The sequence below is a fragment of the Rhipicephalus microplus genome, chromosome 3 (genome assembly GCF_043290135.1).
Source record: "Rhipicephalus microplus isolate Deutch F79 chromosome 3, USDA_Rmic, whole genome shotgun sequence".
NCBI lineage: Eukaryota > Metazoa > Arthropoda > Arachnida > Ixodida > Ixodidae > Rhipicephalus > Rhipicephalus microplus.
Genome location: NC_134702.1, coordinates 91,773,751 through 91,794,751, shown reverse-complemented (window position 1 = coordinate 91,794,751; position 21,001 = coordinate 91,773,751). Strand labels below are relative to the sequence as shown.

At 49.1% G+C, this 21,001-nt stretch overlaps 1 protein-coding gene across 1 annotated transcript in view; it reads left to right on the top strand.

Moving 5' to 3' along the window:
• The window catches only part of LOC119159793 (T-box transcription factor 1), a 140,079-nt gene that overhangs the window by 105,573 nt on the left and 13,505 nt on the right, over positions 1-21,001 (top strand). Inside the window, exons 6-7 of the mRNA XM_037412646.2 lie at positions 9,123-9,190; positions 12,294-12,445. Of these exons, the coding sequence (XP_037268543.2) occupies positions 9,123-9,190; positions 12,294-12,445 (220 nt within the window). The remainder of the gene's footprint in view (positions 1-9,122; positions 9,191-12,293; positions 12,446-21,001) is intronic.

The window sequence follows — 21,001 nt, the reverse complement described above, 5'->3', positions numbered from 1 at the left end:
AGACATATTCGAAGCGCCTGTGCCTGAACGCTTTGTATCATGCGTCGACTTGTTTTGCTGGCGTTTGATAATGCAGGCAGACTGTATCGTAAAAAGCCAAGGAAAAGCACCCTGTACAGTCGTAACATAGCATTAGGCTGCATTCCCCAAGTCTTTCCAGCGAGAAACTTGAAAAGATGACATATGCCTGTCAATCGCTTTTTCAAATACGACACATGAGGGCTCCATGATAAGTCTCTGTCGACTATGACACCCAGAAATTTGTGAGATCGACGATATGGTATATTTTGACCGTTAATTGACACTCTGTAATTCGACATGGGTTTGCGCGTAAATGCCAGAGGAGCGCACTTTCCGGAGGAAATTTCCAGGCTTCGATTGCGTAGATACAAAGCAGTTGAAGTATACAGCTCTCTGTATTCTGGCTCGTAACTGCAGGCGAGTTACCGCAGATGTCCATATGCAGATGTCATCAGCGTATGTTGATAGATAAATATTGTTTGGAAGGTGCGTATGGAGAGCGATTAGTGTTATATTGAATAGCACGGGGCTCAGTACACCACCCTGAGGGACGCCACGACAACTGAAATGTGTAGACGTGTTCCCAGTCTCTGTACTCACAAAATAGGATCGCATTTGGAGATAACTGCGTATCCACTTAAACATTCGGCCACCCACTCCAATCTCTTCTAGTGCGGCAAGGACGGATTCATGTGTCACGTTATCATAGGCTCCTTTGACGTCAAGGAACAGAGAGGCGCAAAGACGCTTATGGCCTTTCTCGTGTTCAACGTACGTGACTAGGTCGATGACGTTATCGATCGATGATCGACCACGTCGAAAGCCAGCCATGGCATTTGGGTAGATCTGATGATACTCCAAGTACCACTGTGATGGATATCAAGTGATGAAGAGAATGATTCTCGGCCGACTCCAACGCTCGCTAAGCCTTTCTTAAACCAAGGAGGTTACACTCAGCCAGTATACCGTAGCAACCATTCCTTCTCAGATAGTGCTCAATGTACATGCCAATGGCTGCTAATGGGGAATGAGAGAGAGGAGAATTCGGCTTTTAGTTAACGCACACGCTGCGAATTTTTTATTGTTCAACAAGGCACAGGAGAAATCCCCCACCGGCACCACCTTGCAGGTCAAAACGTAAGACTGGTTACACACAACGACTACGACTACTACGAGGGACAAACGGGTGCCGCTTTAAAGAGCTTTGCCCCTAAAAACTGAAACGCAATGTTTAAAGCGAACGGGAAAAGCAGCAAGTAACGGAACAAGGCCCGCCCACTAGTGGCTTTCACACATCCCTCAACTTAGTGCCGCGCTCTTTGTTGTGACAAAACTCGGAGCAATGTATCCATCGTTGAGACTGCAGAAATGCCATCGTTTTGGTCCTAAAACAAGCACCGTAATGCGTCACGGCGTGGAACACGCCACGTTGACAGCCGGCCAGTATATAGGTGCAGCAAAACAGAACCATGTTTCTTCCTCACCGGACGTCACACCCTTTTGCCGCAGTGTCCACATGTGTTCGGCCGGGTCGCGCCTCTCTTTAGACTACCCTCCACCCTAACGACACTTTCCTCCACCTCCCCCTTTCACATCCTCCATGTTGCCTTCGACAGTGCAGCGCTTGCAACTCACGTGCTCGAGTCTGTGAGTAAAGTGACACCGCTCAGAAGAGATAAGATGCAGTGGCGAACCATTCCGTGCTACACAACTACCTTGTACTGCTTTGCGAGAAGAAACTGACTAGTGGCGGCATTCAAGTGAACGCGAATACGTACCTTGCCTGTTGACTTTTACTTCATACGCGTGTTTACGATGTGCTGCTTTCATGCCGTTTTTTAATATTTATTTTGGAAACAGAGCCGACGCAGCGTGGAAACGATGCACGCGTGATCGACGATGAAGAACCGTTTTCTGTTGCTGAAGGGGCTCGCGCTGTGCTGCAGCCTTCTAGAGGTGTAGGGAATTCCAAAAAGCTCAGAAAAAAAAAACTATGCTTAGGCCAAGAACTATGTTTAGGGGGAGCTTTCTGAAAGTCACAATTAACCAAAAACAGACACGCAAATCTATAAAATCCTCAACTTTAATTGTAGCGGTGTGCATGATTGTCAAGGAACGGCAGGAAGGTTAACTACAGGTGGCACTTAGTTTACTACCCTGCGATAAGGAGAGCACAAAGCGGGCATAAAAAGAGCAAGGACGGAGGGAACATGCGACGCGGACGTAACTTATATACAATGTTCATCGCGCTAACGGCAATGGTCAGAAATTTCACCTGGTGATCTCGAGAAAGTGCGGCAGTGAACGAGTGCACTTAAGGCCCACAGCCAAGATGACGTGTGCTGTGTGCCAGCGACCACACCTGTTTGGTAGGTAGAAGCATGCCTCGTTATTGCATTTCTGGGCTCGCCATTTTTCTTTTTTAGGGGTGAAGCACCTTAATAACGTACAATGTCCTTCCGTCCACAAACCACCGCCCGGCGTCTACAGCAGATGTAGAAACCGAAGCATATAAGAACAGCAAAAATGGTATGAAGAAGGCTGTTAACCGGAACAAACAAAATAAAAGGCCACAACGCCTGAAAAACGACGACATTTAGGCGCCAATTAAGCAGTGGGTGCGGCAACACAACATACTAATAAGAACAGAATAAAAGGCTGTTAACCAGAACAAAAGAGAAGGACACGATTGATGATCCGATGCACAGTGCTCTCACCTTTCATCAGCATGTACTTCCTCTATGAGCGTCGGATTCTTTCATAAGGGACCGGCATTATGTTTAGGGACGGCTTTACGCTCTCCCATTGTAAAGTACAATGTATTCCTAATTGAAAAAATTTTTTTCCTAAACACCAATAAGGATCCAAGAACTCGTTCATGGCATGATTCTGTCGACACGGCCTCGTGATGTGTGAAGCACACGGGATGGCTGTAGGCTCTCCCATGATAGACCTCTCCCTGTTGGCAAACAGCGTGACGTCACTGCCCCGCCCACCATCCCCTCCCTCGGAGCAGGTGTTGCTTGGCAAGAAAGTTCCGTCGGCGGTATCCTTCTACTGTATGCATTCCTTCGACAGAATTTTTTGTGGTTTGCTATGAAAGTCACAGCTTTTAAAAAGAAGCGCTGATGCTTATGGTGCACAATTCTGTTAGGTTAATATGTTGAAATTCGCGCGTCGTAGATGGCCGCCACACACAAACTACAGCTAATGTTGCCACTGTGACATGTAGTTCAAGCTTTGAAAAAGAAAACTAGCCCCAAGCACCGCGCTACTGTATCACGCTCAGCCACCAGCGGGGCTGTTTTGCCAACCACCGCCTTCATGTGCGCCGGTGACGTCACGCTGTGACGTACCCCGGTAGAGGTCTATAGAGTACCAAGTACTCTATCAGTTATCAAATTGTTCTAAACACACAAACCATACACTTTGAAGTTACAGGGGAGAGGCAGTGTACTGTCGCGGCTGTTTTCACGCAAATTGGAGCCCTAATTTTCGTCCTTACGGCCTCATCGAGTGTGAGGCTTACGGGGCGACTTTCAGCTTTCCCATAGTAGAGTACCAAGTACTCTAAATAGTTAACCACTTTTTTCTAAACACATGCTTCACGAACAATCAGTCTGTAGACATCTACTTAGTGTTAGTTTACAGGCACAGCTTACTGCTCTCCCATAGTAGAGTACATCGCACTCTGATTCGTCGAACGTTTTTTTCTAAACACAATTATGCCAGCGCTATTCGTGACCGGTTGCAGCTCTCTCATAGTGGGGTGCGTACTGTGCTAAATGCGTTCACAATTTATTCTTAACTCACAGCTACATTTCTAAAGGGGTTGTACCTTTGGGAATGGAGATGTGACAGCCCATTCAACTGTGCCCATGCATGTCCCAAACATCCGCTGTTACTTCAAAATACATCTAGACTATACGAACGCCTGAAAACCGTTGACAAACATCACTCTGTCGGTTTCCTATAAGTTTCCTCTGTGATATTTTACTGTTCTCTTTATTGTGTATTTGGTATTCTTCTGTTATTGGTAATCCATATAAATTATTGAACAGAGCTAGTATGAGGGTACAATTGCTTGTTTCGCCGTTTCACTTCTCCCTCTACGCGATTTGTCAAGGAGTGGACGGTGCTACCGTGGCGGTGGACGTTAACCTGAGATGTTGGTCTATATATCAGGTAGAAACTATGCAACTATCCTATGCACTTACTGCGTATAGGTGTGCCACTGTGTGCTAAGATTTCACAAAATGGTGGACCATGGAATTTCAAAATTCCATGGTCCGCCAAACAAGTGAATCTCTCATTTCGAAGACGGAAGCTCACGCTCGAATGCTCCTGCAAAGTAAACGTCCTGGAACAACAACAACAACAAAAAAAAAAAATCCGTAGATTCCACGCATAGCGCGGAACAATTTCATGCGAAGCAGTGGGTGAGTATCAGGCTGTGCCGGACTTTTCAAAAGTGAGATCCTTAGATCAAACACGAAATTCGACCGTCTTTTTCCACTGCGTCAGGGACGAGCGATGCAAGATATCATCATGACTTGATTACGTCACCACAAGACGTCGCAAATTGTCAAAAATTGCAACGTCACTATGACGTCTCATTACATGATGATGCCATCACATGAAATCGTAGTTTGGTGGCACGATCGCGGAGGCTGTGCGAAACCATGGAAGGTGCAGAGAGCTTTTGAAGGGTGGCGAAGCAGGATCGGCACAGCGACTAAGAAGTAATATAAAATGGTTTTCGTTTTCGAGTCGCCGTAAGTGAATAGACCGTGTGAGTTTTGATTCGAGCATTACAAGGTGAATCGAAGCCTTTGGGATTGCGCATATTGTTGAACAGGCATTCAGGTCGACTAGTCAGGCGTGTAAACATTATGGTCTGACATAAGCTTGGGGCTCACGTTGAAGCTATGTCTAATTTATCGCGAAGAAATGCACTCTACTGTTGGATGATATGCGTGTCATAAGTGTTGTCATAAGCAATGATTTACTCAAGTCTGCGGAGTCAGTGCCTATTTGCAATGTTATAAATGCTGATAGCCAACAATTGCGTGGAGTCTTTTTCCCAGGTGAACCGAAGCACTAGCGTGCTCGTTTACCGTGCTCGTTTAGGGCCCCCCCCCCCTTTTTTTTTTGCACGCACGCACACACATCGTTATGTTTTTATAAAGATACTATATTTCGAGCGTGCATTGCATACGGACCATACTTCCAGCTATGCGTCATGGCTCTGCTCATGGGACAGCAGAGAGAGAGGTAGCGAGATAGTAAACTTTTGTCTACAAGAATAGCAGTAAATTCCTCCATGGATGAGTCACACCTTCGGAAACGGGAACAGAAGCGTCGAAACTACTTTCTTCTTCGGGGCAGTCTCCCTTTACTTCTCAAGCGAGAAAATAACGCCTCCTCGTCCTCAGTAGCGGAAGCCACGCAGCTCGCACATTCCTCGCCTCCTCCGCTAGGGCAGTCTAAAACGAAACAGACACCGAATATGCCGACGGGCGTAAGCTCTCGCGCGCTTGCTGGCTTGCGTATAGAGTGCGTCATTACCACTCTGCAAGACCGCGTGGCATCTTTGGCGATCCTTCGTCAGTGCTCACGGGTCTCGCAAGTTGCAGCATTTATGACCTCCAGGAGTGCCGTAATTCAGCGCTGACGCGACGATACTTCAGTTTCTTGTGTTGTTTTTTTTTTCTCGAACTGAGTGCGACGAAGCTAAGCTCACTCGGATATACCCCGAGAACGAGTAATTTGTAAAGGGTCCCGCTTCGCACGCAGGGTGGTGGCAAAGTTCCGTGCTTTCGTTCTGCCCTCCTTTCTTTCTTTCTTGGGCGGAGTATTTTTTTTTCTCTTCTCTTTCCAGCTGTATCTATTTCGTTTTGCTCCACATTGCCAGCAAGCGCGACCAGCGAGTCTCAAAGAAGAAGCGAGTTCGCTGCCGCCGATGTCGACGAGGAAGAGAAAAGTACAAAAGTTTACTCTGGTGCGAGAATGCGCGCTCGGAACATAGGGGTGGGGACGACGACTAAAAACACCAAAGGCCACAGTAATACCGATAATGAAAAAGAAAAAAAAAGCGAACTTTCTCAAGACGAGTGCCGCCAGGCAGGCGGTAAATCACTTCTTGCTCACAAAAAAAAAAAAAAAACCTTTCTCGCTCTCCAGTTCTCTCTTCTTGTCAAGAAGGGTAAGGGGGGGGGGGGAGTGTATGGGCAGTCTGTGCGGCAGCCAGGCGATGACGTGCGCTCTCGAAAGCGCGCGCGCGCGAGTGCAGTGCAGAAAGCGACGCCTAGTGGAATGTTTTGTCCCAACTGGGGCGGTGCGTAGGGGAAGCACGTGGCAGGCTGTGAGTGTTGGTGTGGAATAGTGGATGCGCGGCACGGCGGTGGTTAGTATCACCACAGAGTGCGCGTGGCGCTATAAATTAACTGCGAGACGTCGCCGCTGAACTCTATAGTTCGAAGAGTGCTAGTCACGTGGTCGTGGCACACCGAAGCCGCGTACGTGTGCGGTCCGCAGTTACTTTGTTACCATAGTGGTGCGTACGAGGGGAGGGGGTGGGGTGCAAAGTCTTTTTCATACGTTGATTTAATACGAAGGAGGGGGGGGGGGTCGCTTCGTCAAACTTCACCCCCACCCCACCCGCCTCCGCTGAGGAGGAACGTGGCGCATGCTTACGGGTGCTACATTTCGCGTCGCCATCTCTGTCCGAGCGTTTTGGTTTCTTCGATGGAGGATAAACAGAAAAGAACCTTCTGTTTTTTTCCCTTGGTCGCCGCTAACGCGTGCTCTGAGCGAGCGAGCCAGCGCGCGTGGCTCGAATCTGCCAACGCCTCGATTGTGGGTCGCCGAGCGGAGAGACCGCCGCGCCGACGTTGCGTGTTCGTAGCATACGCTCGACGACAGGTCGTCGCGAGGAGAAGGCGAGGAGGCAGGCGATCGGGCAAGCAACGAGTGCGACACCGTTTCCCCGGTGCCTCGCGAAACACGGACGTTGACAATCTGCTTTCGCTCTCGGCTTGTCCGGGGTTTCGTGCTTGTTTGTGTTTCGCTGGCACCTCTCTTATACACCGCCGCGGTTTTCTTTGACAACTACCGTGCCAGTTGTTTTTATTTTATTATTCCGATTTTTTTTTCTCGACCATATGAGCACGACCACACGAACAGTTCCAAGCGTATCGTACTATAAGTAAACGTTTTCTAAGTGCCGGGGACTTTTCGATAAGCCTGTGGGCCGTAATTGGTATGGAGCACGTGATAGTGAAGCTCACGTTGACGGCGTGGCTATCAGTCAGCCGTGAGTATGAGAAGCCCCTCCGAGACATTGATATACAGTCTGGAGCCGCACGTGATGCCCATTGTCAGGAGTGCCCAAGTTTTGAGTAACAACAGACGCGGTGCTCAAACTTCTTGCCAGTAAACTGCGACTAGTTGGACGACTTATAACTGTGAACAGACGAAGAAAAATTCGATGAAATCGCCGTGCTCTCTAACATCAGTCCTACGTCCGCCCCATATTTCGTGGCCTTGCGAAGTTAGGATACGCCTATACATTCTGTTCCAACATCCGAAATATCGTGGATGAGAAGAACCTACCTAGTGATTAGAAGTGGTACTTAGAGCGTGAAATGATTCAGTTTTGAATTAAACTGAACGAAGGTTGGTATGAAGGGTAGCGAATGAGTACGAATGAAGAATGAACAAAGTTGAAGTGAATTACAACGATAGCAATGGTGAAGCAAATATAATGTAGTTACCCTGCGCAAGTGAACGCAATGTTGAAACGAATAAGCGAATTCCGGGTAAATGAAATGTGGAATCGAACAGTGCTTCAAACGTTTAAAGGAGCCCTAAAACACTTTTCCGAGTAAACATGAAATTAATTCACTGCAAGAGCTTATTGCCTCACGAATTCAACGCCGCAAAATTTCGAGAATCCGTCCAGTGCGAGTGGAGGTACAAAGATTCGTTGCATGCTGCATTTGCATTCTCTTTTCTGTCGTCCCCACAAAAGCACTGAAGCTAAGCAGGGAGGGATGGCAGGGGCAAAGAAAATACGTCACGCGAGTTTCGTGACCTTGATCACTTTTTTTTCCTTTTTCTTCGAATCTGCGGCTTTCTCGGTGTGATCGTGCGCGCACGCGTGGACAAGACGCGGCCTCCCGCGGCGATCTCTGTAACGACCGAACGTGCCATGTTCAAATCAGCCGATGGCTCATAGATGGGCTTTCTACGAGTGACTTTGAGCGTCTTCCGTCATTCGTTGAGAGGCGAGAAGGCAATGTCTAGCTGAATTTGATCATTTACCGTGAATTCTAGGCAGCGATCTCTGACCATGCTCAAAAAGTGTTACAGGACCCCTTTAAGCAAACGAGGGGCGTTCGTAAAGTTTTCGTTATCAGTGTGATATATTTATGAAAGGCTTACACGACGGGCATCAAAATGAATGTGCATCTGTCTGATTTTGTCGTCACATAAAACTTCGCTTATTTGTTATACCAGGCAACACCACTAGGCAAGGTAACAAAATGGGGGCGCCCATCAGGAAAGTCCGCGCCACTCGGTGCAGGGAAAGTTCATTTATGCGGTTACGAAATATGGCCTCACCCGCCATACTCACACCATCTCTTGTTTATTTGTTTGTTGTCTGTGAGCATTGGCACGTACACATCATCTCTCGGACAAAGCGACTTCTTCCTTTTCCTTCGCATGAAGAGCACACTTCGCGGGAATGTTTTTAGGGCGACGAAGAAGTCTTCGCTCACGTCGAGCTCTTTCTCGGGTCTGAAGAAACGAAGATGATGAGTTTTATACTTCAACGATCTGCACAAGCCCGTGCGTCATGCGCGTAATCTTTGGGAGGAGGTTGTACAAAGAAATAACAAATTTTCGCCCCAATCTTGGTTTCTCTTGCTTCATGCTTAAGATACGTTTCACGAACGCTTCCCCCCCCCCCCATAACATAATGAACACCTCGTGAAAGGAGAGGTTCCCGTTGACGTTAGCTAAAAGAGACTAACGTTTTTCTTTTGTTGCTTCTGGCTGACTTCAACGTTCATTTTGGACTTTCGTCTCTTTGTCAGATAACTCAGCTGAAGATTGCCAGCAATCCTTTCGCCAAAGGTTTCAGGGACTGCGACGCAGAAGACTGGTGAGTGAGATGCCCTTTGATGCACTTGAAATCGGGAAAGCCGTATTTTTCGCCACTGCTATAACTTCTCGTTCTTCGGGTTGCACGGCGTGGCACCGAGAAGGCGTGGCTCCTAGAAAGGGGCAACTACTTCGATGCCACGTCGTTTTGATAGCATCCCCGTGGCTACAGTGGGGTGATATGCTGGGCCCCTTGCTGCTGAGTATGTGCGTGCGTTCGTAATTTGCGAGTGCGTGCCCCTACAGCGCCGCTGACGTACGATCGATCCAAGTTTTGTAAAAACGTGTGACTGGCTAGAACAGGATCGGTTGATAAAAATAAACACAGATAAGTGGAGGGAGAGAGTAATGAGTGGAAGGCGAGGAGGTAAAACGTATACGTAACATTTCTCACTTTTGCTGTGGCCGGCTTTCCACGCTGCAAGAGACTGAAAGAGAGACTTTATATAAAAATGAAATTTCATAAATTGGAAAGTGGCAAAACAAATGTGTGCGTCCGCGAGCTAGTCATTTAAATTCGAATCAGTGACATATACTAACGGCTAGAGAGCTATAGATAAAAAATAAACGTTTATCAATGGAACATAGATGCGGTTGGTGTCCTATCAATTATGAAACCGCTTGCGACTGCTACTGCTTCAGTGATGGATCCCCCTCCCCCCTCGCCTTTCCCACCACAGCATAGAAATGTAACGGATGTCGAAGTAGAATGACCAGAAATATTTCGGCTTTAGTGCCTTTCAAACATACTGTGAGCTTACAAACAATCGTGATAATCGTCATAGTTTCTCTCGCCGAGTCTTCCGTCTGTGGTTCGCGCAGCTGTGTGGTAAATACAAACATCGTATCATCGAACCGGACCTAAGCGCTCTAGCATCAACGCGCAAGGCAGTCGACGTGGCCCGAAATCAAACTCGGTGACGTTATACGCTCAGAGGCGGCACTCCACAAAGCCACCGCTGCCGTGTATGGGGTTAATTAACGCGGCGAACGCGAAAGCGTCCGAAGTCGTGATCTCTCGCTCTCGGAGGCACACACCCCGATCGCATTTCCGCAGCAAAAACTTGGCGTCTGAGTTTATTTTAGAATCATCCTCCCGTATACACACTAAGTGACAGCTGCGATGCGTTTTGCGCAAAGCAGTCGTGATCCGTCCACGGACACGGCATCTTTGAGGGATTCGGAGACGTGCCTGCTTTTTTTATGTCTCCGGGCTTCATGCGAAGAGAAGGGCTCTCGAAGCGGTCGTTAAAAGACCGCCATCAAGTACCGCTTTTCCAGAGCAGGCACTTGGCGGCGACATCACAAGCGAGATATCCCACTCGAGGGTGTTTCCCCTTTCTTGGAGGGCATAGCTCGAGTATCTCGCGGTCGGAAACAGAAGCGGCACCCTTCGGTGCAGCAGGCACACGGTAACGCTCCTCGATGGAGCTTACCGTGAAAAACGATACGTCGAGCGAAGCACAGAGTATGCAACTGCGATCCGGGGCTTCCGCTTCTAATGCATGACCCACACTGTAAAAAAATTACGAGCGATTAAAAGAAGAAAAATGACGGCTGTTACGTCTTCGCAAGCGGTCGCGGTGCATGCCTTGGTGCATCGAGTGTAAATCTTGACAGGTTCGAATGGCGCACCGTATACTTCTAAAACATGACATAAATAAAGCAACCCACACATATAGCTTCAATGTTTCTAAGGAGCAGCGTCTCTTTCGTGTCATGCGTTACCGTACGCACGCTGTCGATAAAATGATCAGTTTGCCAGTTATAAAAGCTATTTAAGTGCATCATGTTGTCTGCTTGCGCGTTGGGCCAACGAAGAGGTTGTAGCAAATTGCTGCGCGCGAAGGCGAAATTGTTCACAATTTTCAGCGCAGGACAATGCGGGTAGATCATCGAACGAGGCTTCTCTGTCCTACAGTGGACTTATGACATACTGATCATGATGATCATGACGACGAAACATACGTCTACTGTGTATTATATATATATATATATATATATATATATATATATATATATATATATATATATATATATATATATATATATATAGAATGAACTTGCAGATAGCACATTTGAAAAGGAAATTGTATTTACTAACGTTTCGGCCGTGGCACGGCCGAAACGTTAGTAAATACAATTTCCTTTTTAAATGTGCTATCTGCAAGTTCATTCAATATAGAAAATTCCCGGACCTGTCGTGCCTTCCCTATATATGTATATATACGAGAAGCGGCAGGCCGAATAGGCTCCTTATGTAGGTCGAGTCATCTACCTTTCCTGAGCTCACAAACCTTCTTCGCTAAACTGGGAAAGTTGGTATTAATTCATTATGCTATGGCGCAAGAAGAACGAGTAAAATTACTGAAACACGCATTCGACAGTACACAGCGCGCAGAAAGGGGTCTATGAAGGGCGTGCCGAACCTGACACACATCATGTGACCAAAAATTATAAATAAACTTCCGATAAGCTTATTCCCGGACGTGTACACAACCCCCCACTGCTGATGATGTGGCACTCACCCGGTTACGCTTCCGCATATGCTGTGGGAGTGCGCGGCACAGTACAGACATATGCTAACACCACGACCCTTTCGCCGAAGCTTCATGAGGGACCCCGCTCTCGATGGCCGAACCTGGACGACCCAGCACGCCCGTGAGGCGGCGTCGGGGCCAGATTTTGACGTTCCCTCTTTGGAGGCCTAGGTCCACCCACCTATAAACCTGCTGGTTTCTGACAATAAGGGTTACTCCTCTTCCTCCTCCTCCTCTTCATCCTCCTCTCCCTCATCTACCCCCTCCTTCTCCTTCTCCTCCTAATCATCATCATCCTTTTCCTCCCTTTCCAATAAGCTGTAAAGGGACTGACATGTGGGAACCACTTCTAATCTTCTGACTTTATAAATTTGCGCATACATGTATGTCGCGGTTGACTGTGTGCAGGCGCGCAGGTTCAGTCCTCTCTTTATAATCTCGTATCTTTAGTAAAAAAAAAAAAATCAGTTGATGACGCTGTCTCCTGTAGTACGCGTGCCACAGTAAGTTTTCTCGTTCTTTTCGCGCTGTAAATAACGAACCTTCTTCCTTAATTGAATCCAGGAGCGTCCCTCCTGGCGTGGCTGAGATGCTTGGCCACCACCACCTACCTCCTCCGGTCAAGATGCCCAAGGTGCACCCGCGCCCTTCGTCCATCCAACAACTGCTGCACGGCGTCGGCCACACGGCGGCAGCCTACACCAAGACCGAGAAAGGTGAGCGAGTATGTTCGACACGCACACAGGTCCCGCCGTACATATACCACTGGATCAACCTGCTAAATACAATATGCAAAGAATGCAGTAAAGGTGCATGTATGGGACAAGACGTGCATCTGCAGCAAGTGTTTTGTTGCACGGTGAACGCTCATTCACATCTTCGAATGTCGCCGGTCGTGCGACCATTTGCAACTGGCGACTAAGGAGTTGCTCAAGGTGACCGGTGTTCACAGCGCGACCTGTACCCGTCGCCGTGGCGTATGCACTGCCTCGTAACGTATGTGCATGCATACTATTCCTGCGTAGGTTAAGAAGCCTGCAACAGCGTTCGAGCACGTAAATAATTCAGTGAAGATGAGCCTCGACTCGTAGTCAGGGGCGTTTGAACCTCCTTTCACCTACCCTGTTATTTCTTGCTGACTCTCAACTTCATTACTTCAATAGGAGGAAGCCATGGCGGCCGCGGCATCACGTCGTTTTCACGGCTATCCGCGCTTCTGAGCGCGTTGGCACTCCTTCAATTTCCGTTCACCATCTTTCGAGCGGATGGCGCACGTCCGTCCTATAGCTAGTGCAAAGGTCAACTATAAGAGCACTAGTGCTGTCTCTATGTCACGAGACAGAAAAAGAATGAAACATTATTGCTAATAAATAAGTCGCTTCAGCGCTTGGACCTCCCAATCCGAAAGACCATTGGCTCTTGCCGTCGTCCGGGCTCAGTTCACCAGGGCCTGTTGCTGCTCAGAGCAAGACAGGGTCGTCCCCACTCGACTATTGTACGATTATGATTTGCCGATATAATATATTTGTTTTGACACTGTCAGACCACATTAAAAAAAGTGGCCGCCTGCAGGACAGAATTTGTACTGCGGATTGTACACCGAAGGGTTCATCTTGGACAATACCTAAGGATTTTTAAATGATGATGATTGTAATCGTTGCCACGCAACCTGCGATGCCTTATCATATTTAGGATCAGGTGAGAGTAGAATGCGTCTACTAAGCCTGTGGTTGCAAGGTGTCAGTATAGAAAATGAGGGGCTGGGGATCGTCCTGGTCAGCGACAAGTTGCGCTGTGGATGAAGCAGCGAAGACCCGGTGTAAGAGATCGCAGGTGGAGGCATGAGCGAATTCATTTCGTCTCAATCCTGCAGTGTGTGCCCTGGTACCCATAGCAGATGTATCCACTGACCCTCCTGGTGAGTGGCCGCAGCCTGTTGTAGAATTGAATGTGCTAAGCGGCTGACTAGACCTCTGGCAAAATTACATTAAGCTGCCTCGGAATCCGTGAGGACAAAGGTGGCTTTTGGGTTACGCATGGTTAAGGCTATACCGGCCTCTTCCAGGGATATGATGTCTATTCCGGCAGCCGAGGTGCCGTCCACGACCTGCCCCCTGTTAAGCACGGCTGCCGTGGCACGGTTGGGCAGGAATCGTGGCGGCATTCACAAAGAAGGCGTCTTCACAAGCTTAATATTTTTTATATGCTTTGGCTCTGGCAGCTCGCCTGTTTTTGTGATGGACGGGTGCATATTGCGTGACAAAGGCTGAACATGGACATCCTTTTGCCATTCTTGTGGTATTGCTGGTAGACTTGCGTCCCCAATCGGTGGATTCATGCCGAGAGCGTTTAGCGTGGCGCGACCTGCTTTGGTACGCGCGAGCCAAATGAGTTGGTTCGTGGGATGAACTCCGAGAAGCTCTGACGCTTATATGTGCCTATCGCAAGCAATCTGTCATTCATAATTTATCAAGGTAGATTGAGGGCTTTCCATCATAGTAAACGGTCTACTGCGGGTTACGTCACGAGACAATACGGCACCGCGATTGGTGGGGAGTACCGCCGCCGAGCATCACAACACTGGTTAAAGCATCAGTGGTCGCGAGCGGGCGAGGGCCGCCGAAAATTGTTGTTCTACGCGTTACGTTGTCCACAGACGTCATACGTCAGCATGCGTAGCCATATAAAGCGTTGCCGTTAAAATAAAAAGTTCGAGCCGGCAAGAGCGCGAGTGATTTCAATTACGCCAGTTTCGCAACGCAGCTTACAACCACGACGGTTTGACACAATAGTTTTCGAGTGCTATTTTCTACCCTCCGGGAGGACGCGCCGTTATTCCGGGGCGAACCAAAATAAAGTCGTTCCTTTCTTTCTGACCTCCTTTGTTTAACTTCGAAACACCGAGCGAAAGGCATAACTGCATACCTGAGGTCTGCCATGGACCAAAGAGTAAAATACTTACTGAATGAAAAAGCGATAAACGGACAAAACGACAAGAAAGTCTCACTTATTTTGTTTTTCCAGCAGACTCATCGAACCGGAGCCACCCATAGCCACAGCACTGGTCTTACGCAGCTCTCTGTCCTCCTTCGCTCTCTTTTTCCGACCTCCCCATCGAGCAGTCCGGATGCTCGCTTGCTCGGCCGAGGAGAAAGGATGCGGCGTAAATTACGCAGTGATCCTCCAAACGCACTAACGGTCTCGAAACAGGCACTAAAGTAACGACCGGGGCAGGCCACTTTTTCAAACGCCACATATACGATACGCTATATTTTCATCCTCTTCCTCAACCACCTCTCTCTCGGGCGTAGGTAACTCTCTGCGAACCCCCGAACGACCTCTCCATCTTCCCGATGATGCTTCTTCCCTTCCTTTCTTATTTTTTCTCTTCGTTTGCACCTCCCGTCGTCGGTTATTAATTGTACCCTTCACGGGCTTCTTTCTTTCTTTCTTTCTTTCTTTCTTTCTTTCTTTCTTTCTTTCTTTCTTTCTTTCTTTCTTCCCACTCTCTGTCTCCTTCATCTCGCTCCGTTATATACAATATAAGCACAGCGCACTGAGCGCGCCGATAGGGCGCGCAAAAACAGAACACATTCATCACGCGTGAGCAAAAGGAAGATAGCTCGAGAAAGAGAAAACAAAAAGAAAGGCAGAAAAGAAACAAGAAACGGTGGGAGAAGAGGCGCGACAAACCGGAGCGGAGCTGCGCTATGTCTACGTGGAAGAAGAAGAGTCGAGACGCTGTGCCAATGTTAGCATTCCAGCTGTGAAACCGTTTCTTTACGCTTCTTGCGTTTCAGTGAGCGCGCCGCATGCAGTGATGCCGCGCGCGCGCTTCGTGCCGAGGAAGAAGAGGAAAAAAAATCGTAAAGGAGTGGCAGAGCGAAGCGGTAAAGAAGAGGAAGGAGGGTCGGTCCTCTTCGTGCGAGAGTGGGCGTGTCGAAGTAAGCGGATCGAAAGGATTCGTTTTACAACTGCCGACGACAGTGCGTGTTTAGTCGTATAGAGTACCTACCCCTCGCGGAACCCTTCGTGCGGCCCCGATAGCTTGTCGATATCCGGCGTTCTACTCTACTGTCGAGTCCGTGGCGGTAGGTTTGATTTCCGGCCTCGCTAGGAGCGAATTCTACCTAGAGACGCGATAAAAGAAAGTGTGAAGGTTCACGTATTTAAAACAATGTCGAAGCTAAAGAAAATCACGCCATATTCAGGAAATGAATGATGAAAGTGGGCGAAGCTCGAGAGTGAGAGAAAATCGGTAAACCACACCCATTGCATCATCAGAAAGACGTACTCCTGTGCGTATATTATACAAATCAACTTTATTTTGAGTTATTCACAACCATTCACGAATGCTATTCTTGTTCTTGTTTGCAAAGGTGCTTTATATTAAGGCCAGTGGAGTGGTGGATGGGTGATGGGGTGTAGTGGGATGTTCGCAAGGACAAAGTACGGTGGGCAGTTTGCAAAGGTGGTTAAGAACTGGTCACAGAGAGAGGACAGACCCACGGCTTTAGGAGCTTCGCCCCTAAAAGTTGTGCTCATATGCATTGCACGAGGAGGGCGGCCGTTTCCTATTGTCACGAGGTTGTGATACACGCCGCACTTGAGAGGAAGCACGCAGGAGTCAGGGCGGTGTCATGCGAACTGTTTATTGGGCGAACTTGTGCCCAGCAAAACAGGGCCAAACGCAACTCACAGCAACAGCGGCGTGAACAGTCGTCGGCCGACGGAAAAAAAAGACTCCCCAGTGGCGCACTGCGCCGGCTTTTATACACGCGTCGTAACGCCTTCCAGAGTGGCATACAAGATAAACGCGGCCTGCGTTGCGCTTAACAGAAAGTGATAGCGGCTTCCTTCGTAAACCAAAAGAACCGCACGTGTCAGTCTTTTATACACGCGTCATAACGCGTTCCAGAGTGGCATACAAGATAAACGCGGCCTGCGTTGCGCTTAACAGAAAGTGATAGCGGCTTTCTTCGTAAACCAAAAGAACCGCACGTGTCACTACCCCCCTCTGAAAAAGCATCGTCCCGATGCTAAAGACAGAACATAAGAGAGAGTACATGCAATAAATTACATTAACAATGCGTCACAGCTAATCAGCGCGCGTAATAAGGTTTAAGTCGCACCACGTGTACGACTTCGGGTCGTGCACGGCGTCGTTGGGATGACGTTAAGCCATCGGGCACGACCTCATAGTCCAGTTCACCACGACGTCGGACTACCTTGTAGGGTCCAAAGTAGCGTCGCAGGAGCTTCTCAGACAATCCCCGTCGTCGTATCGGCGTCCAGACCCAGACAAGGTCGCCGGGTTGGTATTAGGTGTGGTGTCGTCGAGGTTGTAGTGGCGCCTGTCGACCGTCTGTTGGTTCTTGATACGCAGGCGGGCTAGCTGTCGAGCTTCTTCAGCGCGATCCAGGTAGCTGGCGACGTCGAGGTCTTCTTCGTCGGTGCCGACCGGTAGCATGGCGTCAAGCGTCATTGTTGGGCTCCGTCCGTAGACGAGCTTGTATGGAGCAAACTACGTCGTTTCCTGCACGGCCGTGTTGTACGCGAAGGTTACATACGGGAGTATGGCGTCCCACGTCTTGTGTTCGACGTCCACGTACATGGCCAGCATGTCGGCGATGGTCTTATTTAGACGCTCGGTGAGGCCATTCGTCTGTGGGTGGTACGCGGTGGTTCGGCGGTGGCTTGTCTGACTGTACCTCAAGATCGCCTGCGTTAGGTCAGCCGTAAAGGCCGTACCTCTGTCGGTGATGAGGACCTCGGGGGCTCCGTGGCGGAGGACGATGTTCTCAATGAAGAACTTGGCGACCTCGGCGGCAGTGCCCTTGGGCAAGGCCCTTGTTTCGGCATAGCGGGTGAGGTAGTCAGTCGCTACGACAATCCATTTGTTGCCAGAAGTTGACGTCGGGAACGGCCCCAGTAAGTCCATGCCGATTTGTTGGAATGGCCGTTGAGGTGGTTCGACGGGTTGCAGAAGTCCGGCTGGCCTAGTTGTCGGCGTCTTGCGTCGCTGACAGTCTCTGCATGTTTTTATGTAGTGGGCGACGTCGGCAGTGAGGCGAGGCCAATAGTACTTCTCTTGTATTCGTGACAGTGTGCGGGAAACACCAAGATGTCCGGCTGTCGGGTCGTCGTGTAATGCTTCCAGAACCTCTGGACGTAACGCTGAAGGCACCACGAGGAGGTGGTCGGCGCGGAGCGGCGAGAAGTTCTTCAGGAGGACGTTGTTTCGCAGGAAAAACGAAGCCAGTCCTCGGCGGAATACTTTCGGCACGTCGGCGGTCTTGCCTTGCAGGTAGTCCATGAGGATCTTGAGCTCTGGGTCAGCTCGTTGGCGTTCCGCGAAGTCGTCGGTACTTATGGGTCCCAGGAAAGAGTCGTCGTCCTGGTCATCCTGGGGCGGCGGATCGACAGGGGCGCGAGACAAGCAGTCGGCGTCGGAGTGCTTTCGTCCGCTCTTGTAGACGACGGTGATGTCAAATTCTTGTAGTCTGAGACTCCACCGTGCGAGGTGCCCTGATGGATCCTTCAAGTTAGCTAGCCAACACAAGGCGTGGTGGTCACTCACGACTTTGAAAGGCCTGCCGTACAGGTAGGGGCGGAACTTTGATGTAGCCCAGATGATGGCAAGGCATTCCTTTTCTGTCGTGGAATAATTGGCTTCTGCCTTCGAAAGTGACCGGCTAGCGTAACTGATGACCCTTTCAAGTCCGTCGGTCCTCTGCACGATCACGGCGCCGAGCCCTGTGCTGCTTGCGTCCGTGTGAATTTCGGTGTCAGCTTCTTCGTCGAAGTGCGCCAGTATTGGCGGCGTTTGCAGGCGTCGCTTTAATTCTTGAAATGCCTCGACTTGCAGCGTTTGCCATTTGAAGTCGACGTCGGCCTTCGTGAGGTACGTCAGTGGCTCGGCGATCCGCGAAAAGTTCTTCACGAAGCGCCTGTAATAAGCGCAGAGGCCAAGAAATCGGCGTACTGCTTTCTTGTCGGTGGGTGCAGGAAAGTCGGCGATCGCAGCTGTTTTCTGTGGATCAGGGAGCACTCCCGACTTGCTGATAACGTGGCCAAGGAACAATAGTTCCTCGTAGGCTAAGCGGCACTTTTCTGGCTTCAGGGTAAGTCCCGAGGCTTTGATTACCCGAAGAACAGCTTCAAGGCGCCGGAGGTGCTCGTCGAAGTTGGAAGAAAATACGACTACATCGTCCAAGTAGACGAGGCAAGTCTGCCACTTCAAGCCTGCGAGTACTGTGTCAAGCCTGCGAGTACCCGTTGGAACGTCGCAGGCGCCGAGCAAAGACCAAAGGGCATGACCTTAAACTCGAATAGGCCGTCTGGTGTTATGAAGGCAGTCTTCTCTCGGTCTCTCTCGTCTACTTCGATTTGCCAGTAGCCGGTTTTGAGATCCATCGACGAAAAATACTTGGCGTTGTAGAGTCTGTCCAGAGCATCGTCTATCCGTGGGAGGGGATACACGTCTTTCTTCGTGATCTTGTTCAGGCGACGATAATCGACGCAAAAACGTAGGGTTCCGTCCTTCTTCTTCACCAACACCACGGGTGATGCCCACGGACTCGTAGACGGCTGAATGATGTCGTCTCCGCAGTTTCGTCGCCAGCTCACGGCTGGACGGGGGCGTACGGTACATGGACCGAGAAGCACCTCCACCAGATGTCACGAGGTTGTGATACACGCCGCACTTGAGAGGAAGCACGCAGGAGTCAGGGCGGTGTCATGCGAACTGTTTATTGGGCGAACTTGTGCCCAGCAAAACAAGGCCAAACACAACTCACAGCAGCAGCGGCGTGAACAGTCGTCGGCCGACGGAAAAAGACTGACCAGTGGCGCACTGCGCCGGCTTTTATACACGCGTCGTAACGCGTTCCAGAGTGGCATACAAGATAAACGCGGCCTGCGTTGCGCTTAACAGAAAGTGATAGCGGCTTCCTTCGTAAACCAAAAGAACCGCACGTGTCAGTCTTTTATACACGCGTCATAACGCGTTCCAGAGTGGCATACAAGATAAACGCGGCCTGCGTTGCGCTTAACAGAAAGTGATAGCGGCTTTCTTCGTAAACCAAAAGAACCGCACGTGTCACTATAGTTATCTCGGAGGGGACGGGGTGCGAAGTCTAACCCGTACGTGGCCTTAATATAAAGGGGGGCGCGACGATAAGCAACCCCCCCCCCCTCGATGAGAAACATTGTGCATGCTTAATATCGTAGTTTCATATCGTAGTTTTGGGACGTCATATCCCCGATATATTTACTATTGATGCTAAAGGGTTTGCTACCTTTACATCCTTGGCCTTCCGCGATGTCCGAAACGGAGGCAGCTTTCGGTTTGCTTTCATTTTAAAACAATTAACTAAACCAGTCAGCAGCTTGCACAAAGTGTTAGGACAAAAACCTGAGCCGGCGGGGGGGGAATTCACCATAAAATAAGGCAGAGTCTGCCAAAAACGACAACACGAGAAAAGAAAACAGTGTCTGCCGTGTTCTCGTGTCTCATCTATACGTGTTTGGCCGACTTAGCCTCTTTCATGGCAGAACTTTTCTCAGCCTCTACTCCTGCGATTTTTCTTTTACGCTGCACGGAGACATTTCACAAAAGTTTCTCTCGGAAGTTCAAAGATTGTATGTAACGAACGTACGTGAACTTTACGAATGAACACTTTCAGTATGTTGTCTCTAGACTATGTAACTCTGCACGGGAGTGCGAAAAAATGGTCCAAAAAACATATAAATACAGAGATAAAAACAAAGTTGCAGAATGTTTTCAGTTTGTTCGCTTAACGTTTATTATATTCTCGTGTACGACAAGCACGATTAACTTTAATTTGTGTGCTGCCAGAAATAAATGTTATCATTACCTCATGATAACCTTCTACATAAGGAGGCAGAGCAGGCCCAGAGGACGTTGTTTTCCAGAACTATATAGCATACTGACAAATTTTCTCTTCGCTTATTCTCTAATTCTCCCTTTTTCTTGCACGTAATCCATCCAAACGGCAGGTATAGCTAACCAGACAATTCATTTAGAGGGAGTGGATTGTTCGTAAGAGGGCCACTACATACGCACTGTCCATTTAAGCGCACGCTGAATGGCTATAGGGCTGGCCAGTCAGCCGTGAGGATTGGCCCCCGTTGGCTTGTTCGCGAGCTCTGTGCAATCAATGCCAGAAGGAATGCCGTTCACGCAATGGAACGTTAAGGAACACTACCACAGGCGTAAACTCTCCGCATTTGAGCTCTTTTAAAGCGAA